This window comes from Crocuta crocuta, unplaced genomic scaffold, assembly GCF_008692635.1.
Source record: "Crocuta crocuta isolate KB4526 unplaced genomic scaffold, BGI_CrCroc_1.0 scaffold290, whole genome shotgun sequence".
Taxonomy (NCBI): Eukaryota; Metazoa; Chordata; class Mammalia; order Carnivora; family Hyaenidae; genus Crocuta; species Crocuta crocuta.
Window position 1 is genome coordinate 7,712,669 of NW_027527429.1, and position 25,850 is coordinate 7,738,518.

Below are 25,850 nucleotides of genomic sequence, written 5' to 3' on the forward strand. Positions count from 1 at the left end.
CCGGCGTCCGACGCTTTTCTGCCTCCGCCGACCCGTTGCCCTTGCGGCTCCCCCGGAAGCCTCCCGCAGCTGCACTCGAGTTCCGCCCACACTAGGTTCCCCCCGCGGCGTAGGCAGCCGCAGACCCCGAGCGGCCTGGGCCTGGGCGAGACGGTCAGAGGCGGGTCGTAGCCCAGGAAGCAGGGGGGAGAGGAGCCCGCGGGGGGGGNGGCCCAAACCGTCGCCATCACCATCCCGGTCCCGAAATTCACCTCTTTGGCCGAGCTACCCCTCAGGAGCTCCCTACGGCGACTGCGGCTACCCACCCGGGGGGAAAAAGACACATTAAGTCTAATAACAACTACCGATTATTGTCCGTTTTCCCATGTGCCAGGCGTGTACACTGTCTTGTTGAATTATAAAAACTATGGCTTGTAGCAGTATTCCGATTTTTCAGATGAGTTAACAAAGCTTAAAAATCCAACAGCCAGTAAGTGGCAAAGGCTGCTTTGGAACCCAATAACCATATCCGTGACCTCTGTTGAGAATACGTTTTAAAATAAGCAAGAGATGGGTTGAGCCAACAATGGTTCTGTGAGCAAAATGACAGAGGTGGCCCTTGCATTCGGTACTTAGCAACTCTCCCGGCAGATGGCTAGGAATGCTAGGCAGCTGAACACTTAAGCTGGTTCCTTTAAAGTATATACCACAGACTTTCGGGCCTTGAAGAGCCCTGTTTGCCTTTGGTGAATTAGAGTGCAGCAATCAGACAGATGCAAAGGAGTCTAGCAGCAACTCACTGATTTATTCAAAAGATGTTCTAATTTCCGTGTTCTAGAAGATTTATATAAAGAGAAGACAAGCTTCTTGCCCTCATACGGCTTCAATGTAGGGCACCTGGCTGGCTCAGTTGGTAGAGCATGTGATTCTCAATCTCTGGTGGTGAGTCAAAGCCCCATGTTGGGCATGAAACCTACTTAAGAAAGTTTCAATGTGTTGGGGCACCTGGGTGGCTTAGTCGGTTAAGCGTCCGACTTTCGCTTAGGTCATGATCTCACGGTTTGTCATGATCTCACCGTTCGTGGGTTCGAGCCCCGCGTCCGGCTCTGTGCTGACTGCCAGCTCAGAGCCTGGAGCCTGTTTCAGTCTGTGACTCCCTCTCTCTCTGACCCTCCCCTGCTCACGCTGTGTCTCTCTCTCTCCTAGAAATAAATAAAACATTTTTAAAAAATTTATAAAAAAAGTTTCAATGTGTTATGAGTGTGTTGGGGAAGAGAAAAGAGGCATCTTCCAGGCAAATAAATAAATAAATAAATAAAGGCAAAAAAGCACCAGACCACAGTCACAGAGGTTTGCTCTGTGTAGCATATACTAATGCAGAGAAGAAACCTGGAGTGTCTGGAATCCAAGGTTCTGGGGTGAAAAATGAGGGCTACCAACCTGGAGTCAGGTCATCAGGGTCTTATAAACCATATGCAAGGCACTATACCCTTCAAAAACCTTAATACAGCAAAGTTCCTACTTGGGAGAGCCCACAGACCCTGAGCGAGACAGACCTGTGTGGCTATGACAGACAGTGGCCATAGACACCCTAGTGATACAGATAAGGTGGGGAGAGGTGATTTAAGGCACAGTTCTAGAGGAAATGAGGCTTGGGTTGAGCATGGAAAAATGGACAAGAAAATCACAAAAAGGGTAAGCCATGTAAAGGAGTTTTTATTTTACCTTAAGGGTCTTGGGGAGCTATTTAGGATTTTTAACCTGTGGAGAAGCATGACTGATTGCCACTTTAGAATGATCACACTAGCTGCTATAGGAATGGATTGGATACACGAAGAGCTAGAGGCCAGGAAAACTCTTGAGGGGATACAGTCTAGATAAAAGATTGTGAGATCTTGAACAAAGGCAGTGGCAGTTGGGCATGAAAAAGAAGGGACATTGTTGGGAGACATTTAGACCACAGAATCTATCGGACGTAGTGACCAGCCGAACGCAGGAATGGGGAGGAGGGTATCACCCAGGACTCTGGCTGGGGAGGCCAGAGCTGTCTTGGAGGTGGTGTTAAGTGAATGGGCTACAGAAGAGAAGAAGCAAGTTTGGTGGTGGAAGGAAGACAGCTAAGTTCTGTTTGAGTTCATAAATATCCTGGCAGGGCTCCACTTCCTCCAGAATCATGTCCAGACTTCAAGGCTGCAGCGAAAGCCCTTCTCAGTATGCTTCCCTCAACATTTCCACATTTCCAGCTTTGTCTCGCCCCCTTCTCACAGCCCGAACTCCAGGCCTTCCCACATCCAACACGAGAGATGTACCTTTCCTCTCTGACACCAGGGTCTGTGTTCAAACTTGCTCTCTCCTCTTCTTCTTCTTCCTTTTTTTTTAAAGTTTTATTTACTTATGGGGGGGGGGGGGCAGAGAGAGAGGAAGGGAGAGAATCCCAAGCAGGCTCTGCACTGCCAGCATGCCCAGGTGTCCCAGCTCTCTCTCCTTTTTTGCAACGCTCTTCCCTCATATTTGCCTGTTTAAATCCTACCAACCTGGAGCACCTGGGCGGCTCAGTCAGTTAGGCATCCGACTCTTGATTTCGGTTCAGGTCATGATGTCACCATTGTGGGACCGAGCCCTGCATCGGGCTCTGTGCTGAGAGCGTGAAGCCTGCCTGGGATTCTCTCTCTTTCTTTTCTCTCTGCCCCTCCCCAGCTCACACACTCTAGCTTGCTCACACTCTCTCTCTAAATAAATAAATATTTTAAAAAATCCTATCAACCCTGTAGGCAAAGATTTCTTAAATTCAATGCAAAAAGGCACTAATCATAAAAGAAGACACTGAACTATTGCACTACATTAAGAATTTCTGTTTATCAAAAGACACCAGTGCAAGACCAAAAAGCAAGCCACAGATTTGGAAAAGATATTTGCAAAGCCTTTATCAAAGAACTCCATACCCAAACTTTATAAAGAACTACAAATCATTAAGAAGACAAAAAGCCCAAATTAAAGAGAGGGCAAAAGACTTGAACAAGCACTTCACAAAAGAGGACACTCAAATAGTCAAAAAGCACGTGAAAAGGTGTTCGATACCAAAGACCATGTAAGAAGAAACTGTAAAATACCACATTTACATGGAGGAGGGCACTTGTTGGATGAGCACTGGGTGTTATATGGAAACCAACCTGACAATAAACTATGAAAGAAAAAAAAGTGAAAAAAAAGAAGATAACCACAATTAGCCAAAATAACTAAAATTAGAAAGACTGATAAGACCCTGTTTTGACAAGGATAAAAGTCAGCTAGAGTTTTTTTACATTGCCGGTGAAGGCAGAATGACGCAAACACTTCAGAAAACCGGCAATATCTAATGTTGCTGATCATATGCACACTGTACAAGCCAGCTACTCCTCTCCTAGAAAATGAGTGCAGTCTACAAAAAGAAACCTAGAAGAATGCGCATTGCAGCTTTGTTAATAAAAGCCAGAAACTGATAACTGACAACCTAAATACCCATCAGAACATATAAATACTGCTACATACATACAATGGAATATTAGCCAGTAATTTAAAAAAAAGGGGGGGGGGCTTCTGTTACATATAACATGGATGAATCTCCAAAAATAACTGATGAATGAAAATAACACTTACTGTATACACTAAATGATTACATTTAAATGAAATTCAAGACAAAACTAATTTGTGGTAATAGAAATCAGAAGAGTGGCTTTTGGGGTGGGTGGATGCAGTGCTGACTGGGAAGGGGTACAAGGGTGCTAGAAATCTTGGGTTGGGGGACGGGGACACAGGCGCATACGTATGCAAAAACTGCCCTCCTGCATATGCCATGCCTCATTAACAAAAAATGTTTTAGGATAAAGTTTTTTAGTGAAAAAAAAAAACCCCACCCATCCTTCAAATTCAAATGCCACCTCCTCCATCAAGTTTTGCCAGCCGGAATTAATCTTTCCATCAGAACCTCTGTGGCATTCCGATGACCTTTCCCTTATGACATTTATTGAAGCCCATCTTAAATCTCAGCAGAGTCTCCTTTTTTTCCAACCAGATAGTTATCTCCCTTGTGGCAGTGACAATGCCTTTCACCCTTCACCGGAAACCTGAAAAGGCTCTTTGTTGAATTACGTGGAAGGAAAAATTGGGTGGGTGAAAGGGGGACAGGAAGAGGAAGGAAGGCCTAGGAAAAGAGATAGGAGATCTCTAAGGAAACCTTAGCTTACAGTACAATTTTACCTAGTTCCTGAAATCACACTAAATGTCACCTTGAGCAACAAACAAAGAGCAAATCAAAACACCAAGTCCTTCCTAGACTGGAAGATAAACATCACACTCCTTCACTTGCAGGAAATCCACCAAATGAATGCTTACCTAACCTCTGGGTATTTCAACCTGGATGGGAAACTTCACCAAGTTGAATAATCATCACATACCCATGCTGCTAAAAATATCGCCACCTTAGTGTGGTGTAAATAAACAGCCCAGACTGCGGATCAGGAGACTTAGGGCCGAATTCTAACTCTATCCCAACTTGCTGTAGCCAGTGGGCAATCTCTGCGCCTCTCTGGGCCTCAGTTTCCTCATATGGAAAACAACAGGGGTTGGAGTGGCAAATTATCTTAATATTCCTTCCGGTATGGATATTCTAAGTATACAATCGATATCTCTCACAGTCCAACGCAGGAGCACACCAGAAACCCCTGCAAAACAAGTAAAAAGCGCCCCAGACCAGCAAACAAGCACAATTTGAAGGAGTCATTTTGTTACATTATCTTCCATGGTTTAATCAGTGTTTTTGTTTGTTGTTTGCAGCCTTACCATGATTTGCAGGAGATTTCTGAGTTCCATGTAAACAGATGTTACCTCTCTGTGGGCTGTCATCTTCTGAGAGTTAAGGGGGTCTTCCCGCCTAGTGTGAAGTCTCCGAATTCAGAAACACCCAAAGCGGAGGTACGGTTTATGAATTTGCGCACACTGCGCGGCACACTGGAGTCTAAGTTACAGAGGAACGGGGTGCAAGGGATGCTGGGATTTGTAGTCCCTGGGCCTCTGTTGCGTGCTGGGATCTGTGGTCTCCGGAGCACTCTCCTGGAATGCTGGGAAATGTAGTCTCTTTCGCATCGCCCAGTGCAACCCGCAGTCATCCCAGAACCTTAGTGTGCCTAGCGGCAGGAGCGGGCTCCTCGAGCCTCTGCAGATTTGACCCCAACCCTCCGCTGGGGCAAACTCTAGGCAACAAGACCTAAGAAACAATTTGTCCTACCGGACTTCCCGGGGAGGGCCCTTCCCACCGACGCTCGTTGTCCCCCCACCCGCGAAGCCGCTGAGTGTTTCTATTGGCTGGTCAGGATGCCAATCGGCGAGGCGGGCTTTCCATTGGTTTCGGGGCGGGCGCTCCTAGGCTGGGGGAAGGAGAAGAGATCAGGAGCGGGAGCTGAGGGGAGGGAGAGGCCGGTCTTGGTCTGGCCGCTGCCGCTGCTCGCCCGAGGTCTCCAGGCCGGGCTGCGGCTCCATCCTAGGCTCCTGGACACGGTCTGCGAGGCTCCGCCGGGCCAGCGTGGGAGAGCCGCGGGCGGCGGCCGCCGCATCATGTCAGCCAAGGACGAGCGGGCCAGGGAGATCCTGAGGGGCTTCAAACTGTATCCGCCCGGGAGCGGGGCGGGGCTGGGAGGACTTGGGAGACGGTCGCTCGCTGGGGAGACTGGCCGGGGGCGAGGGTCGCGCCAGGTGGACACCGGACGGGAGCGCGGCGGGAGGCGAGGGAAGGAACGGCNGAGGCGGGGCAAGGGGCGTCCTGAGGGATGAAGGGGACGTTGATGGGAGCCCCAGGGGCCGGAGGCGGAGGAGCCCGGGAATTGGGCTGGGAGGCGCGCGGGGAGTCGGAAACGGGTGTCTGGGAGGCTAGCTTGGGTCCGAGCTTCGGCCCGCACCCAGAGGCCGGGAAGGGGCTGCGGCCCGCGGGGGAGGACGGAGGGGGCGCGGTGGGCTGGCCTCGGAGCCCAGCAGCCCATTTGGCGGGAAGCACCCTGGGGAGCAGGAAAAAGTGGCTTGGAGCGACTGACCTTGTGTGGGACAAATACAGATGCTTGTGTGAAACTCTCCCGGGTTCCCCCATCCCATCCCACCCCCGGCTTGTTTCCACAACTTCTCTGCCTCACTTGTGGCTCCTTCCAGGTCTGGAGACGATGGAAGGTAGGGAAGGAGATGTCCGGGATCGACCTTATCTTAACCCTGTCTTGGCCTTTTGAGGCAGTGGATGGTGGCCGCTGCTTTCTCCGCTTTTCACTTGTCTGTCCTGCGAAATGAGGACCCCAAACTTGTGCGTCAGATGCCTGGAGGTGTTTGGGTTTTGCACTGGGACTCCTGGCGAAGGTATCTGCTCGACCGCGTTGGTGCGTTTAAGGCGTAGACAGGGTGGAGCTGTCCAGCAATTATTTGATTACGTTGGGGACACGGTAGGAATTAGCAGGATATAGAAATCGTTGCCTCAGGCCTGTTGTGGTGCCGCTTTCGTAGCCTTTTCTCTCCTTCACGTAGTGACGAAGCCTCGCGTCCTAATGGAGTGTTAATCTGTAACCATAGGATGCGGATGAAAAAATGCAATCCTGTACATTCCAATTTCACATTTTCCTGCTGACCCCTAATCTCTTTTTTTACACCCCATGCATACAATATGGAACATTCTTAAATTCCTCTCTCAGCAAAATTGTAGTCCTCACTTTAGGTCTCTTCCCCTAACGGAGATTTGGGGGAGACTGTCCTCTGAGCCGCCTGTGTGTTTTCACAATGCCTGCTTCACCCCTGCAGTTGTTGATTGCTTTGTCCTAGTCGGAAAGCAACTTGGTAGTGAGTTTGAGCACGCGAAATGCAAAAAAAGTTACAGGATGTTTTGGGTGTACAAATGAGAAGTTTCCAACGGAAGCTGACCTGCTATTGCTTCTTTTCAAAGAAGAGGGCATCGTCACCTATGCGTACTGCCATTTGTGGTCAACTGTCAAACTTTTAAGTGGTGAAGTTTAGTCACAGCCTCCTTTTCTTTTTCTTAATTTTTTAAAATCTTTATTTTCTTTTGAGAGACAGAAAGAGACAGAGCACAAGCAGAGAAGGAACAGAGAGAGAGGGAGACACAGAACCCAATGCAGGCTCCAGGCTCTGAGGTGTCAGCACAGAGCCCAATGCCAGACTCGAACTCATGAGCCTTGAGATCATGACCTGAGCCAAAGTCGGACACTTAACCGACTGAGCCACCCAGGCGCCCCATAGTCACAGCCTCTCTTATAGCTTCATGTACCTTTCCGTGTTTCTCTTCATAATGGCACCTATAAGTAAATAGGGATGGCTGAAGTGTTAGAAAAGCTGTGACACAAATTTTATTTTGCCTTTAAGTAATTTGTATTGTTACTAACAGGTATGCCGTAGACAGTAAAGCCAGAGACCGGGGACAATTGGGAGATTTCAGAAGCAACGTTTTTGTCCAATTGGAATTAACGTATTGCCAAAAACAAGAAAGAATTTTTTAAATGGCTTTCAGACAAAGCAGAAGGGGAAAGTTTAACTTCTCACCTCAGTCTGGGCTCTTGAAGCTGTGAGAAAGAGGCTAAGGGACAAATAGGGAAAAGAGTAAAAAGCAGAAACTGCAACAGCCTACTAGAAGGGCAGGTGAATTAATCAGTTCAATGGTGACGCTAGTGTATCAAGACACAGGCGTTCAGATGGGGCGTCTGGGTGGCTTAGTCGGTTAAGCGTCCGACTTTTGCTTAGGTCATGATCTCGCGGTGCGTGGGTTCGAGCCCCACGTCGGGCTCTGTGCTGACTGTCAGCTCAGAGCCTGGAGCCTATTTCAGAGTCTGTGTCTCCCTCTCTCTCTCTGACCCTCCCCTGCTCATGCTGTCTCTCTCTCTCTCCTAGAATAAATTTTTAAAAATTAAAAAAAAAAAAAGAAACAGGCATTTGGAGAAGGTTTGACCCGAGCTGAATAAATCTCAAAGGAAACAGCCACATTAAAAAGTTAGCATAGGACCAGTAAGATGCTCATCCTCTGGTAGCCTTGATTGACATCTGAGGATTAAGAGAGAAAAATAAAGGAGTTCTAAAATTTGCTACTACCTTCGGGGAAAAAACAATTAATACTTTAGTAAAACAAACTACCTATTGCCTACCTTTTATTGGGTAAATTGTTTTCCTGAACTTTCATTGTATCGATTCTGTAAGAGTTTTTTTCTACGAGAAGAAAGCCTCGATATTCTCCTACTGACAGTGTTGACAGTACTCACTTTCCACATTGACTATGTCTGTCTTTTTTATTTTTGCCAATTTAGACAAATGATATCTTGTTTTAATTTGTGTTTCCCTGGGTACCAAATCCCTGGACAGGTAATATAGCATGGTGCCTAAGAGTTCTGAACTGTAGAGCTAGACACTGTCTATGTTAGAATCCCAGCCTTGCACTCTTAGTTGTGTATTCCTGAGCAACTCCTTTTACCTCTCCCTCAATTTCCTCATCTATAATCAGGGATAAAAAATAGTACTTCTCTCTAGGATGTTGTGAAGATTGAATGAGTTGATAGCTAAAGCATTTAAAAAAGCACCTGATGCCTAGTAAAGCATTATGTATTAGCTTTTGTTAAAGTAGTTGCAAAATCTTCTATGTTTGGCAATTTCCTTTCTGTGAATTGCTTGTTAATTTTGGTTTTACCCATTTTACTATTGAAGCTTTTACTTATTGGTTTATAGGCGTTTTTTATTTTAATATCAATCATTTGCCTGTTCTATATATTGCAACTGTTTTCTGGCAATATATTTCTAATCTCCTTTTTTGTTAAACAAATTTTAAGTTATTTCAAATTCATCAATATTTTCCGCTGGCTTTTGCATTTTGTGGCTTAAGAAGACCTTCCTGACCTCGGGCAAGTCACTCAACTCTCATTTTCCATCCATTTTTTTAATATTCAAACTGATATAAATCATACAGATTAAGTGAATTATTTTAAATAGACAGATAAAACAAGACCTTCCTTATCCCAAGATTAGTTATTCTATATTTTCATTTCTTTTAATGTTTAGCTCTTTAATCCACCTGGAATGTATTTACACAAATGATATGTGGTAGAACTCTAACTTCTTGTGCTCTTTTAAAATAGTATTTAGGGTCTACGGCCATACCACCCTGAACGCACCCGATCTCGTCTAAAATAGTATTTAGGGGAGTGCCTGGGTGGCTGGGCATAGAGCCCGCTTAAAAAAAATAAAAAGTAAAATATATTTAGGGGCACCCGGCTGCCTCAGTTACAGCATGTGTCTCTTGATCCTGGGATTATGAGTTTGAGCCCCACCTTGAGTGCAGAGATTACTTAAAATATATATAGTCTTTACAAAATAAATAAAATGGTATTTAAATTTCTATTACAAACTCCAGCCACCTAGAAATGACCTTTATTGATAATTTAATATAGCCTTTCAATGTAGCTAATGTAATGTATCTGCATTTATAAAAATAGAATCACAAGCATTCATTATTTTGTAACTTACTTTTTTCACTTAATGAATGTTCATGTTCATAATTTCCAAAGATAATTACTTTTAATTGCTTTCCATGATATAAACTCATTACAGTCCTCTTATAATAGTTTTCTAGGGTAGTCTGTAGAATGCACTGTTCTACCTATTCGAACTGCTCTTCCTCAAAATAAATATAGTTGATCCTTGAACAACACGGATTTGAACTGTATGGATCCGTTTATACAAGAATTTTTTCAATAACTATAATATACAGTATTATAAATGTATTTTCTCTTCCTTATGATTTTCCTTTTTATTTTAATATTTTTAATGTTAATTTATTCTAGAGAGAGAGAGAGACAGAGCTTAAGCAGGGGAAGGGGGGAGAGAGAGAGAGAGAGAGAGAGAGAGAGACACAGAATCCAAAGCAGGTTCCAGGCTCTGAGCTGTCAGCCTAGAGCCCGACATGGGGCTCAAACTCCCAAACCATGAGATATGACCTGAGCCAAAGTCAGACTGAGCCACCCTGGCACCCCTATTAATTTTTTTAATGTTTATTTTTGAGAGAGAAACAGAACATGAGTGGGGGAGGAGCAGAGAGAGGAGGAGACACAGAATCCAAGCAGGCTCCAGGCTCTGAGCTGTCAGCACAGAGCCTGACTCTTGGTTCAAACCCACAATCCATGAGATCATGACCTGAGCCAAAGACGGGTACTTAACTACCTGACCCACCCAGGCACACCTCAAGCCCTACATTGGGCATGGAGTCTACAATAAATAAATAAATAATCGATCAATTAATAATAGTCAGTATTGGCAACTGTTGGTGGAAAGGGACACTTCATTTACTGTGTGTGTATATGTGTGTAGCTTTTATGGAAAATAATTGGTATCTACAAAGTTTACGTGTAACTACAACAGAGCATAGAGCAGTGGTTGAGAGTGTGGACTCTGGGTTCAGACTTAAGACCTTGACCATCATTACCCTAGACAGAACATTCAAATTGTTAATTTCCTCAGAGGGTTGTTATGAGTGTTAAATGAGACTGCATATATAAAGTACTTAGTACAGTGCCTGGCACATAGTGAGTAATAAATGTTAACTGTTATTATTTGTTTTATTAATAATTAGTAACATCATGATGTTAATATTACTGGAAAGCCATTTTTTTTTCCTGAGATAAACCAATGCCTTCATGCTGTTATTCTCTATTCTCATTGAGGAACCATAATATTTCTGTTTTGCCTCTTTGAAGAAATTATTTAGTTAATAAACAAATATGTATGCCTAGTGTTTATCTTATTTTCTAGGAACTAATTACATTTCAATTGATGACAGCTTAGCAGAAAAAGAGCTAGCTTGGCTCAGGTTTCTGAAAGTAACTTTCACTTGTGTTTGGGCATTTCCTCTCCATAGTTTGGTCCTGGACCTCCCATATCCTCTTTCTCATAGCACCTTGATCTTTGACTTTACTTCCAGTCAAAAATAGTTGGCTTTAGATCTTCCATTCACTTAGATTTCCTTATTAAAAATAGCAGACTGGGGCACTGGATGGCTCAGTTGGTTAGCATCCAATTCTTGATTCCAACTCAGAACTTGATCTCAGGGTTATGAGTTCAAGCCCCACATTGGGCTCCGCGCTGGGTGTAGAACCTACTTAAAAAAAAAAAATAGTAGAACGTTGAACTTTTCTTGAGTATCAGTATTCCCTAATAGATGCTTTTGCCAAATGTTAAAAATGAGTTTGAGGTTTATGATTTTCTAAAATATAGTTTTGTTTATCAACTGAAGCTCTGGGAAAGCAACCAAAACATAGCATTCATATAGCCAGTGAACACTGTGGATCACACATTGTCTAGTCATAAACTTCAAGTAGATTGTGATTGATAGTATGTTTTCCAGGATCCTCAAGCATTGACTCTGAGAAGTTATTATTATCATGAATGGATTAAATGAAGATAATGTCCTATTGATCATGTTATTTAGAATCTTAAAATGGATATTCCGACTTTCACATTTTGGGGAAGAATTTGGAATATAATTAGATATTTATAGTCTTCTTCAAACCTTCTAAATTTCTTTCAAGTTTCTATATATGGTTTATAGTGAAAATTATAGTAACTTCTGGAGAAATGGAACAGAACATGGTAAGACTCCCATGAAAAATTCTGGCTGTATTGTCACTGTATTTGATAAAGGGCTAGCAACAGTACTGAGGTTTGGCAGCCCTAGGTTATTAAACTTGACCTCACTTTTGGCTCACAAGCCTTCCTTGTCAGCATTCTGCATCCTCAAATTCCCATGAGAGAGGAGAACTTGACTTCTGATTGTAGGGACTTGTCCCTATTCCTGAGCTTTAGCATCACAGGGAGGTAGTTTAAAGGCCAATCATTGCTTGAATACTTAAAATTCAAATATTTAAGATTTTAAGAGCAGTGTCCTTTTTTTTTTGCTTTTGACCTGCTGATAATTTTGGAGCTGAGAAGAAGGGCAAATCTATTTTCTTACAGTCCAATGTCCATAAAGATCAAAGTGATTGGCAAAGAAGGTAATAGTCCTGGAGCGCCTGGGTGGCTCAGTCGGTTGAGCATNATAAATAAAACATAAAAAAAAAAAAAAGAAGAAGGTAATAGTCCCACACATGAAGAATTTGTTTAGTCTATGAGGGAATCATGGCTCATGGCTAAGTGGAGCTGTTCCAGAGGAGAGGCACTGGAAACATGTCATACATACAATGATCTGAGAAGTGGGAAGGTTTGACCTAAAGATAAAAAATGAGGCAAAGGATGTGAGTTTTCTCTTCTGAAGCTTAAAACACTATTCCAAAGAGAAAGAAATAAACATGTTCCGTGTTGCTCTCAGAGAAGTATGAGACTCAATGTTAGACACTATAGGGGACAAAGTTTATTTAGCCCAGTTTCTAACAATTAGAGTTACCTCGGGGCGGGGGAGGGGGGGGAAGCATTTTCCAGAAAGTATTTTAAGCAGCACATGGATACTCCTGTCCGTGAAGAGTATTGCAGAGGGGGGGCACCTGGGTGGCTCAGTCAGTTGGGCATCCGACTTCAGCTCAGGTCATGATCTCATAGATTTTGGGTTCGAGCCATGTGTCAGGCTCTGTGCTGACAGCTGAAAGCCTAGAGCCTGCTTCAGATTCTGTGTCTCCCTCTCTCTGTCCCTCCCCAACTTGCACTCTGTCTCTCAAAACTAAATAAATGTAAAAAAATTAAAAAAAAAAAAAAAGAGTATTGCAAAGGGAAATTATATATGCAACAGATAAGGTGTTAGAGTAGATGGTCTTCAGAAGGACTCAAATCCTTTTCCAACACCACAATTCTTTGATTTGGTGATGGTCATTCTTAATTAACAAGGATTTTTTTCAGCAAGTATTTCAATTCAGATATATGCTACACCTAAAATAGGCAAAACATATTTTGTGATTTGATATAATTAAACAAGATATCATTTCCATTTTATTTTTCAGAGCACTCTCTTCTTAGATACTCAGTATTGATGAAGTATTCTGTTTAGGGCATTGCAGATCCACTGATTCAGAGTCATGGAGAGCAATTGTATCTGAATTTAGATGAAGTCTGAGAACTAAATAAAATAACTCTAATGTAAATAACCCTTTAAACATAGCTACAAGAAGAAAAGGGGGTGGGCTAATAATATCTGACCTTCCTATAGTCTTTTTCAGTTTTTTCAAAGTACTTTGATATATTATTGCATTATCACAACAACTCTATACATTACTATCCTCACTTTATAGATGGGAAATTAAAGATTGATGAGGTTATCACTGAGATGAAGGCAGAACCTTAATTTAAACCTTGGTTTATCTTTGTATAAATTGTCGTTTTCTACACTATACCATGATGTCTCTAGAGAATTTTTTTCTGTATTACTGATTTTGAGTTTAAAAACTTGACTTAGTGTTTAAGTCACAGATTTATTTTTCACTTGAAAATAATTCTTTTCTATTGTGGTCTTCTTCATTTTTCCTCAGCTCTCAGTTACAGAGAGCAAGGTTTAGCTTGGGATTAGAGTTACTTGAAAAGGACATTTTCCAGAAAGTTTTAAGCAGCATGTATCAGTCTGTTAGAGCTGCTATAACAAAATATCTTAGACTAGGTAGCTGAAACAGTGGACATTTATGTCTCAGCAGTTCGAGGCTAGAGTGTCCAAGATCAAGATACTATCTGATTTGGCTTCTAGAGGGGACTCTTCTCCTGGCTTTGAGGGTCAAAAACAAGTTCTTGGAATTGCTGGAAATTGTATTCACCTTCTCCCTGTGTCCTCCATGGTGGAGAGAGAGTGGATGGGCAGATTGTCGGAGAGCATAACTATACCATGTGTGGCACCACTACCTGGATGTCATTCTACTTGGAAAAGATGGTTGATGGACAGGTTGTTGGCTAAATGAAAGATTTTTTAAAAGAGGCTAAATCTGAGAATCTAACGCAGTCACTTTCATGGAATAAGAGATGAGGAATTTAACTGTAAGCCTTTGTTTTTCAGCCATCTTCTGTGGAAAGAGCAAAAGCAGAGGAGTTCTGGCCTTACGCTGCCACTTAACTGGCCATTGTTAGCAGGATCTATAAGTGCCATGTAAACTGTGAACCGAATGCAAAATGATAAACCAGTTTTCATATCCAAAGTAGTTGTATAAGGGAGAGAGAAAGGGACAGTAGCAGGCAGAACACAATGTGACAAATGCCTAGTAGCATAAAGTGCTGTGGAGTCTCAGAGGAAGAATGACTGCTGCTGGAGGTGTTGTGGAGGACTTCAGAATTGTCATTTGAATAGGATCTTGAAAGATGAGTAGGTGTTGAGCAGTTTAATTTTGAAGACACCGGAGAGTCACAGAGGAAGAAAAATGATGATGTGAAAAATGCAGAATGAGAGTGTTTCAGCAGGGTCTTAGGATCAAGAATGAGGAGGAATGAGGGTCAAAAACAAGTTCTTTGAATTGCTGGAAATTGTATTCATTGACTGAATGAATATTTGAGACTCGACTCAACATCCAGTGATACCTTATAGGTCATTGGTGATCTTTTTGAGAGTAGCTGATATTTGAGGAAACAAATTAACTATAATCTGCCAAGATTTGAAAATGGATAATAGATGAGAAAATAAAATCACCAAGAATAGATTACTTTTTTTTTTTAAGTTTATTTATTGATTTTGAGAGGGAGAGTGTGAGCAGAGGAAGGGCAGAATGAGAGAATCCTAAGCAGGTTTTGTGCTGTCAGCACAGAGCCCAGCCCAGGGCTCAAACTGACAAACCTTGAGATCTTGACCTGAGCTGAAATCAAGAGTCAGACGCTTAACTGACTGAGCCACCCAGGCACTTCAAGAATAGATTACTTTTTTAAAGGTATCTGGTGACCTAGGAAAGCAGAGATTAGAGACGTAGCTTTCAGAGCCTGGGTGGCTCAGTTGGTTGAGCCTCTGACTCTTGATTTTGGCTCAGGTCCTGATCCGAGGGTCATGAGATCAAGCCCCCATGTTGGGCTCCATGCTCAGTGTGGGATTCTCTCTCTTTTTCTCTCTCTCTCTCTCCTTCTCTCTCTCTCTCCCTCTGCTCCTCCTGCTCGAGCATGCTTTCTCTTTCTCTAAAATAAAATAAATGAATGATGGAGTGCATAGGTGGCTCAGTCAGACGTCTGACTCTTGATCTTGGCTCAGGTCATGACCTCATGGTTTTGTAAGATTGAGCCCCATCTCAGCCTCTTTACTATCATCACAGAACCTGCTTGGGATTCTTTCTCTCTTTTTCTTCCTCTGCCCCTCCCCTCCGCTTGCCCGCACATGCTTTCTCTCTCTCAAAATAAATAAACATTTAGAAACTTTCAAAAGTGAATAAATGAGTGAATGAGAAGTAGCTTAGAGATAGATCTTTATTAAAGAATGGAGGGGCACCTGGGAGGCTCAGTCAGTTAAGTGTCTGACTTTGGCACAGGTCACGATCTCACGATTTGTGAGTTTGAGCCCTGTGTCAGGCTCTGGGCTGACAGCTTGGAGCCTGTTTCAAATTCTGTTTCCCTCTCTCTCTATCCTTCCACCACTCACACTGTCTCTCTCAAAAATAAACATAAAAAATTTAATAAATAAAAGTAAAGAATGGAAATTACTGCGGTGCCTGACTGGCTCAGTTGATAAGAGTATACAACTCTTGATCTCAGGGCGGTGAGTTTGAACCCCACTTTGGGCATAGAGATTACTTAAAAAAAAAAAAAATAGAAATCACTTATTTAAGCTATCCAGCTTTGTGCAAGTTGCTTAACATCCATAAAACAAGGAAAATGCTTTGTCTGCTTTACAGAGATGATAGGAAATTTAGGTGAAATAATACATGCCCATGTATTTTTAAACCTGGTTAAAAAACCATAGCTCTGCAAATGCATCATGCTTACTATAGCATTGTTTCAATTATTTATCTTTGCTTTAAAGTTCAGGGCTGCTTTCTATTTTGTAAATGTGTAGGTCTCATGTTTCAGGTTATTAATAAAAGCCAGAGTCTTAGTGATTCTTTTTTACTCTAGCTTAGAAATCTGAAGCTTTTATTCCACAATTCTGGGAGGTATTGGAGTTATAGCAAAGGAAGCCTTCTACATAACACTTATGTTCTGTTTGAAAGCCAAAATCATCTTTGCCTTTGCTTTTCATTTTTTAAGAGGCTTGTAACTTGAGGAGGGAGTCTGTAGAGCATGCAGCTCTTGATCTCAGGATTGTGAGTTCAAGCCCCATGTTGGGTGTAGAGATTACTTGAAAAAACAAAATCTTTAGGGGCACCTGGGTGGCTCAGTCCATTAAGCGTCTGAATTCGGCTCAGGTCATGATCTTGGGGATCATGTTTTTGAGCCCTGTGTCGGGCTCTCTGCTATCAGTGCAAAGCCTGCTTCGGATCCTCTGTCTCTCTCTCTCTCTGCCCCTACCCCGCTCGCTCACTCTCTCTCTCAAAACTAAATAAAACATTTTAAATAAATAAGTAAAATAAAGTAAAATAAAATTTTTAAAAAGAGGGTTATAACTTGAGGAAGTTGATTTCCCTCTCAATACTAGCACTTTTAAAAATCTAGATAAAATTCATAGATCTCTGAATGTGGCTTTGGTAGGATTCAAAGCAATATCCCTCTGCCTCCAAATAATATCTAAGAAATAGTGGCTGATACTTTCAGGAACACACCTTTGGGAACGGACCTTGTATTATCTCTTCTTCAATCAGGAGGTTCCAGGAAGCAAATAAAATGCAAAGTGGATCTCCAAGAATCTCTAGGGCTATGTCTATTCTTGCTTGTTTCTGACGAGTTTTGGGCACATAACCGCACACATCAGTAGAGTAATAGACCTATTGGAAGAGAAAGAGTTTGTTTCATTTGACTTTGCTAGTGAGAAGACTGTGTTATATTTCAAATAGTGATCTTTTTCTCATTACTGAATTACTTGCCTCCACTGTTTCCCAGGCCAGTTTGAATTTTGATTGTATGCTTTCCAAGCACAGCCCCTTTGCCAGGACTAGAGTATTATTTCACAGGGATATCATCACCACTGATTACAGTGCTGCATATTATGTGTCAAGGATACTGAAACCTGGTTTCTCAGGGATCCATTTATATTTTCTCACCTTGTTCCCCACAAATAGGAAAAAATACCACAGGGAAAATCACTGGGAAGTTCTGGGGCAGAGGAAGATGTGTGTCTGTGAATTAGAATTAGTTCTTATACACATAAGGATGTGTACAGGATGCTCTGTATGACCAGCGCTAGTGTGGAATAAACCTAGAAGAAGGGCTTTGAAAGAAGTCATCTTTAAAAATTTATTGAAGATTCGGGGCACCTGGGTAGCTCAGCCAGTAAAATGTCCAGCTTTGGCTCAGGTTGTGGTCTTGTGGTTCATGAGTTCGAACCCCACGTCAGGTTCTGTGCTGACAACTCAGAACCTGGAGCCTGCTTCGGATCCTATGTCTCCCTTTCTCTCTATGCCCCTACCCCGCTTACACTCTGTCTCTCTGTCTCTCTAAAATGAATAAACGTTTAAAAAAAATTAATGAAGATTTGGGGCACCTTGCTCACTCAGTCAGAGCACATGATTCTGAACCTCAGGGTTGTGATTTTGAGCCCCACATTAGGTGTAGAGATTACTTAAAAAATAAATAAATAAAAATAAAAGAATGAAAGTGGGAGTCAGTTAAGGAAGTGAGTTCAGAAGGTGAGTTTGAAAGGGGAGAGATCACAAAGGCAGAGTGCTAAAGGAAAGCACGAAGAAGAAAGAAAAAAGGCCACAACCCAAAACTAGGGAAACAGCAAAGAAAGGCATTCCTATGATGAAAATGCTTAGGATACCATCAAATAGAAACTCCCTTTGTTTATTACTGGTCACCGCAGCTGCTACAGCCCAGAGGAATGAGGAGAGAGATGTTTTTCTTCGTGGCTGTGACCTTGGTTTAGAAGTTTTGCCTTCTTTTGCTCTAGTCCACCATAGTAGGTATTAGCATATATCAGTATGTGCGGAGTCAGCCACTTTGCATGGAAATTCTACTTACCTTGAAATTCCTCAAACTATAAGTAATGAACTGCATGCCCATGTATAATTTACAGATACTCTGCCAAGTCATGAATTCAACTTAATGTAGAATGGGCTTTTAAATTCTAATGTGTTTTTACCTGCAATTTGGCTGACTGACTTAGCTGTTCTCCTTAGGGAGAAGGGGGGTTTATTGGTTGGTTGGTTTCCTTCTTGTTTTTGCCGAGTTCCAGTTCTAAGTTGCCCTTTCCACAGCCTTCTGAGTCCTTAGTGAGCACTTCTCCATGTTTGGCTCCTGGATACTCTTCACTGAGCCTTGCTTTCTGGTTGCTCATCCTGAGAAAAAGAATTCTAGTCAACCCTGCTGACTTGCTCTCTGATACTCATTGTGGTTCAACACATATTTGAGTGCCAAGTATGTGCTGAGCACTGAGAAGGGATAAATAATATTGTGCCAATGGAATTTAACCTGCATTCTGGTAAGTACAGTGATGCAGGTGTAAACAAGTGTACAGGTACACTGAGAAGGATCAAATAGCTTTGCCTCAGGGGATATCAGGGACCACAAGTAGAGAGGAGCTTGACATAGCACTGTGGCTTTAAGGAACATCCTGGGAGTGGGAAGCTTATTGTAGGCGGAGTAGAGCAGTGTGTGCTAAGCTCTCTGAAGCACAAGAATATACCGTCTTTAGGAAATGTAGCAACTAAGCATGCATCTGGGGGCTGAAGAATGGGATGAATGGCAGAGACCAGATTCAATGTCTTTCTTCTTCCAACAAACCTTAATTTACCCTCTTGACTTCATTATCCCAGGGTTATAGCACTCAATTATATCTGCTGCCCTCTGAGTTCCTCTTCTTTATCAAATTGCCCTTTCTACTTGACATTACCTTCCCATCTCACCCCTCTCTGTTCTTTTAACCTATTATTGACTCATAACCCTTTAAAAAAAAAAAAAAAATAGGGCAGCTGGGTAGTTCAGTTATTTGAGCATCTGCCTTTGGCCCAGGTTATGATTTCACGGTTTGTGAGTTCAAGCCCTGCATCGGGCTTGCTGCTGTCAGCACAGAGCCCGCTTCTGATCCTTTGTCTCTCTCTCTCTCTCTCTCTCTCTCTCTCTGACTCCCTCTCCCTCTCCCTCTCCCTCCCTCTCAAAAATGAATAAGCACTAAATAGTTTTTAAAAAATCAACATTCCCAAACCTGTTTTTTACAAAACCTGAACTTCATATGCCTCGCAGAGATGTGTATGTCTGAAAATAGAAGGACTTTTTTTAAATTGGACATTCACACAGGATTATACTGAGACCATGTCAGGACCAGAGGTCTTATCTTTCTATCTAGAACAATCCTTAAACTATCACAGGTAAAGACCCAGGTTTTTACTTCTAATCCTTCACAGACCAATATTTTCAAAATAAATAAAAATGAGTTATTAGAAAAATGACACACAAAATGAAAGCCGTGAAGTTTTATTAGAATCAACAAATTACTCTGCTTGATTGCTATTAAAGTTTTTAAACACTTAGCCTTGCCACAGATTGGTAACAGACGATTCACGAACCAGCATCACTGGTCTGTGGATCACATTTTTGGCAGCACAGCTGTAGAATCCTCAATACAGCTTGTGCATACACAGTAGGACTTCAGTGCATGTTTCGGTTTGTGAATGAGATGGTTAGCATGATTACAATAGAAAGGAGTAAACAGTAACAGCTCTTTTTGGAGGGTTGGGGGGAAATGATAAAGGGAGAAAGAATGCTGCACGTTACCCTCCACATAAATTTCTTCTTACCGCTCTCTGAACATCATTCCTTTGTTTCTGTAGCAAGAAGAAACATATTAGTAAATCTGTGTCGATTTCTGAGAGATGATAGTTTGATCTTGCTGATTATGCGAAAGTTAACTCAGTGTTTGCAGAAAGATGTCAACCCGTGTCTCCAAACTAGCTCTCAGAGCAAGCCTACAGTTGGCTTGGATTGATTTTAAATGCTAACCCCTGCTCTTCTGATCAAAGCATTATTTCTCCATTTTGTAAAATGGAGCATACCGCCAAATGCTTTCCCTGCTCAGATTTTCATTTCCTTTGATGTCTTCTGAATACGGTAAGAAGGGTTTTTTTTGGGGGGGGTGAGTTTTTTTTATTTGCTGGTTTGTTTGTTTTTAAGTACGCTGGGCTTGGAGCCCAATGCGGGGCTTGAACTCATGAATGACCCTGAGAGCAAGACTGGAGCTGGGATCAGGCATGGGACCCATAACCAACTGAGCCACCCAGGCACCCCAGAAAGTCTTATCAAAACCTTTGTAACATATCAGCCTTTAATGTCAAATAACATAATTTTAGATTGCTTACAATGCTGCAAGTTCTCAGTTCTTAAAAGCAAATTGTAAGGTCTTGAATCCCCTTCAAATAACAGAGATTCATGGTATCATTCAGAAGATAGAAAAGCAGGTCTGCTTTTTAATACTCAGATATTTGGCTGCTTTCGAAAGATATTGTTATTCTGAAATGTTCAAATTCAAATAATATTTGAATGTCACTTATAGTAGGGAAGTTTTATTATAAATAGAATTTTGTATCCATTATGGATCGGTACAGCATCAGTAGCTCAGTACATGATCCTCATTCTCTGCTAAACATACCCCAGGAGAATATTGTTAGGAGGCCAAAAAGACCACTTCCGTGGCATCTTTGGGGATCTAGCCGCCTTTTCTCACCCTCTTATCAATTCCCTCAGCTCTCCCAGCTCTGGATACCTGTTCTCACAAAAAATACCTCGGACCCTGCAGCTGCCTGGAGCCACTGTCTTTCTACGAGGGTATACTGTAGACATGTCTCTGAATGCTAGCTATGTTATTTACTAGCTGTGGGTTGCTGAGAAAGGTATTTAACTTCTGAGAGCACCACTTTTTCATGTGGGTGTCAGTATTAAATGAGATAAGATTGGAAAATTTAAAAGAAAAACAACTCTTCCTACAATGCTTGATATATATATTGAATGTAGGTACTCAAATATTAGTTATTTTGCCCTGCCTCATCTTTCTTTGAGGAATAGCTTTAAGCAATGAATGTAGCCAGCAGCCAGATAAGGCTAGAACTACTGTTTACCTTTTCCCTGGCCTTATACTGTCAGCAATTACTAAGCTAGACAGGACTGTTAGGAAGCAAGCTCTGAGAAATGCAAAAGAGTTAGGACTTTGTCTGCATTAGTAATGAAGCACTGATTAAGAATTATTGACCTTGGGACATCTGGTTGGCTCAGTGGGAAGAGCATATGACTCTTGATCTCTGGGTGATTAGTTTGAGCCCTACATTGGGTATAGAGATTACTTAAATAAGTAAAACCTAAAAATAAAAAGAATTCTTAACCTTTTTTAGCCATCCTTAGGCTAATGCAATCGGTGAGGTTTCCCTTATCCTTTGAAGACTTTATAGAAACTCAGAAGAGAGATTATAACCTTAATCTTAGCCTGATCTGTTTTCCCACTCTTAACTAAACTGGTCCGGACACACACCTTAGCATTTGAATGTGGAAGAGACCAACCCTCAACTGGTACTAGATCTGTTACTTGGACATTATTGTGGCTTTATCAATTTTATATAATTTGATGTGGTCCAATAATTTCCCAAAAGTTTGACTAAGCTAGAATATAGTGTGTCTAGTCACACAATGTGCCCTTTTTGTAAATAAATCTTTTACCCATCAAGGATATATAAAAGATCAAGAATCAGGGACCTCAGGGGTGCTTGGGTGGCTTAGCCAGTTGAGCTTCCTGACTCTTGATTTCAGCTAAGGTCATGATCCCGGGGTAATGGGATCGGGCCTTACATCAGGTCTGTGCTGAGCATGGAGCTAGCTTAAGATTCTCTCTCTTTCCCTCCGCCCCTCTCCCCTACTCATGTTCTCTCTCCCTAAAAAAAAAAAGAAAAAAAAAAAAGAGAGAGAAAATCAGGGACCCCAAGAGTAAACTAATTCTGACCTGGGGAAAACACTAGCAGCAGCATCTGAGCTGGCATTCTCTGATACCAAAGACATCTGTATCCTGCAGTGTTCGGAGCTGCCTTTCTAGCCTCTTGTCCTGGAGGGACTGCTTATCCTGTACCATGAGCTAATGGATCATGACTTACTCATCTTCTGTCCCCCTGTCTTAAGTATAGTCTCTCCCTGATACCAAACTGGGCATGCAGGATAGCTGATCTTCTCATAAATGTTAAGAATATGGACTTAAATCAGACGGTCAAAAGCTAACTTTACTGCTTACTGGCTCCCTGACCTTTGAGCAAGGTACTTGCTATCCCTAAACTACAGATCCCTCATTCACATAAGAGCTCTAATAACAATCCATGCCTATTTCATAGCATTGTGAGAATTGATTTAGATGTGGATAAAGCACTTAGCCCTATATCTGGCACTCAGTACCTGTTAGCCATTGTCATTATAAAGTAAATAAGTGCTGAATGTAAAGATCAATGGTACTGTTATGATTGTCTATGTTTCTGCCGAAGATCCTTACACTCAAGAAATGTGTAATGTGAATTATCTAGCAACGGAATTATTGCGATTTCTTAGTAAAATCTTCCCCTTTTGTTTCTTCTGTTAATTTAAACAAAAATTTACTTAAAATGGTCCACTTAGGGGCGCCTGGGTGGCTCAGTCAGTTAAACATCTGACTTCAGCTCAGGTCATGATCTCATGGTTTGGGGGTTCAGCCTTGTGTCGGACTGTGTGCTGACAGCTCAGAGCCTGGAGCCTGCTTCAGATTCTGTGTCTCCCTCTCCCTCTGCTCCTCCCCCACTCACATTCTGTCATCCTTTCTCCCAAAAATAAAGATTTTTTTAAATGTCCCATTTAATAAGGCATGTCTGATAAAGTGTACCAGCTGATTCATATAATTTTATATGAAAGTTTTCATACTTTATTGTTTTTAAAAATTATTTTGGAAAAATAACAGCATGGTAGTGATTTATGAATAGTTTTATATTAAGTATTTATTTACTTTGTCATTCTAAAAACATATACTAAACATTTCCAATTTCCATGGGAAAGTCCTCAGGGAGAAGAAATTTTTCCTTTTTTTTTTTTTTTTATAGCTCTAGTGACGTTCAGAAATTCAAAGGGTATTGCTGAGAAGCTGCAAAGAGACCCCACGTTTGAGTTTGTTGATGTTCTTTCTCTGCACAAAGAAACATTTGGGCAAATAGTCCACTGTTTGTTGTTGGTTCCCAAAGCACTGCTAAGGGAGACTTAATACTCTTGGGGTCTCTTCTTGGGCCCCCAGGAGAGAGTTGATGGAAGACAGTTTTAATCTAACCCAACTTCAGTTTATTAGCTGTCGTGGTTCCCAAACATGTTTTTGGCGGAGAAATAAACTCTGCAGGTCTCCTTGAAGTGTTTCGCTGTCCCTTTCTAGCTCTGCCATCAAGGGTTTTGTTTGTTCCATAACAATCTTTTAGACATTTGATCTTTTTTTTCTCATTGCCCACCTCTCTTCTTCCCCGTCTGTTTGTCCTTTGTGCAAACAAAATAGATAAGCTTCAATGACTGTCTTTCCTCTGAAAAAATGTATTATTCTGAACTTTTATTCAGTGTTCTAAAATCTTAACTTCCTAGAAACATCTTTTAACAACCAGCTCCAGTTCCTTGTTCATCCCTGTAGATCTTGCGGTATAGAATGTGGGCTCCAGGGGCTACAAGTTGTTCTATCCATTCTTAAAAGAGTTTGTTTTCCCAGAACCCTAAAGCTCCAAGTATGGTCCCTGAGCCAGTAGTCTTGGCATAACCTGAGAACTGGTTAGCAATGCAGCATCTCGGGTCCTACCCCAGATCTACTGAACTGGAATGTATAGTTTAACAAGGTCCCCAGGGGATTTGTATGCACGTGAAAGTTTAAGAAAGCACCGCTATCAACCATGATTTGTTCACATTAGGAGAAGCTGTCATGTAGTTCTCAACCCTAGCTGTTCAGTGGAATCACATGAGGAACTTAGAAAAACACCAATACCTGGACTCTATCTCCAGAAATTCTGATTTAATCGGTCTGGGAATGGTCCCAGCTTTGGGAGTTTTAGATGTTCCCCAGGTCGATTCTAATATGCATCCAAGGTTGAGAACCACTGTTGTACATGAATCTTATATAATGTGTCCTAGATTTTGAGTAGCATGTATATGTAAATCAGTGTACACACACATACACGTACCACATCCTTATCCACTCGTCAGCCAATGGACATTTGGGATCTTTCCACAGTGAGTAAATACCTAGTAGTTATTTGCTGGATTGTAGGGTGACTCTGTTTTAACTTTTTGAGGAACCTCCATACTGTTTTCCAAGTGGCTCTACTAGTTTGCATTCCCACCGACAGTGCAAGAGGGCTCCTCTTTCTCTGCATTCTCGCCAACATTTGTTGTTTCTTGTGTTGTTCATTTTAGCCATTCTGACAGGCGTGGTGGCATCTTATCGTGGTTTAGATTTGTACTTCCTTGATGATGAGTGATGCTTAGCATCTTTTCATGTGTCCGCCATCTAAATGTCTTCTTTGGAAAAATATCTATTCATGTCTTCTGCCCATTTCTTCACTGGATTATTTGGTTTTTGGGTGTTGAGTTTGAGAAGTTCTTTATAGATTTTGGATACTAACCCCTTATCAGCTATGTCATTTGCAGATATCTTCTCCTGTTCTGTAGGCTGCCTTTTAGTTTTGTTGAGCTTAAACCCAAATAAATAGAACTTCACTTTACCTTTGCAGAACATGCTGCTCCCAGGGAACTCTTAATGATGTTTGGATTGCAACCTGTGTGTATTGGAGGGAATTATATTTCTTTTTTTTAAATATTTATTTTTGAGAGAGAGAGCACAAACGGGAGGGGGAGAGAGAGAGGGAGACACAGAATCCAAAGCAGGCTCTAGGCTCTGAGCTGTCAGCACAGCGCCCGATGCAGGGCTTGAACTCCCGAACCCTGAGATCGTGACCTGAGCCGAAGTCAGACGCTTAACTGACTGAGCCACCCAGGTACCCCGGGGAATTATATTTCTAAACTTCCTTTTTAGGTTAGTTGGAATTGTGCTTCAAGACAATATCTCTTATAGTGTGAGTTTCCTTTTTATTAATATGTACATTGTGATATGGAAAGCTGGCAAATTCATAGAGGAACATCTTGAAACCTCAGTGGTGTGGAATTGGTAAAGCTATGTAATCAAAGTCAAGTACATCCTCTTTCCCAAACCATAGGGATAAAGACTGGTTTTACAACTTCAGAATAATGAACTGCCTCTAAAACTGTTCTGTCCTTAACCCAGTCAGTTGTATTATATAGGAAGAGAATAATTTTGCAAGAAAGAAGACACATTCTGCATTTGGGGAAACTTTCAAAGATGCACAGTAGCTTGCTCTGCAGGAAAAAAGCTCTATTTGACATCATCTTTACCTCCTAACCTTTTTTGTACCAAAATCTGTATATAAAAGGTTCAGAAATGTGCAGTTTCAGAGAAACAGGCTTAATATTTTATTCGCAGAATTGGAGTTCTAACTAACAGAGCTTTTAAACTTAGCATTTCTTCTAGAGAGACAGATTCCCAAGCACTTCAGGAGCTAAAGATTCCTAAAGACTTCAGGAGCTGTACCTGTTAACTGAGGTCATGACACGATGTATATTCTTTAAAGTACTTAATGGTTGGTCTGAGTTTTCCCCTTAACCTGAGATGATAGCACACTATCAACCATGGCTATCTTATCTGAGTATGCAAATCAGGAAGAGACAAGATAGCACAGGGACAGGGTGTAGCACAGTATTGCAAGGTGATACAGGTGAGTGAGTGGCTATTCAGCTTTGGAGGCATGTTT

General features: G+C 41.9%; 2 protein-coding genes across 2 annotated transcripts in view; one reads left to right on the top strand and one right to left on the bottom strand.

The window, feature by feature from the left end:
* COPS7B (COP9 signalosome subunit 7B) overlaps positions 1-4,977 on the bottom strand; it is a 23,968-nt gene extending 18,991 nt beyond the window's left edge. The window contains exon 1 of the mRNA XM_077757936.1: positions 4,798-4,977. The gene's annotated coding sequence lies outside the window, so the exon portion shown is untranslated. The remainder of the gene's footprint in view (positions 1-4,797) is intronic.
* Positions 4,978-5,328: 351 nt separating this feature from the next.
* PDE6D (phosphodiesterase 6D) overlaps positions 5,329-25,850 on the top strand; it is a 50,961-nt gene continuing 30,439 nt past the window's right edge. Inside the window, exon 1 of the mRNA XM_077758538.1 lies at positions 5,329-5,618. Coding sequence (XP_077614664.1) covers positions 5,329-5,618 — 290 coding nt within the window. The remainder of the gene's footprint in view (positions 5,619-25,850) is intronic.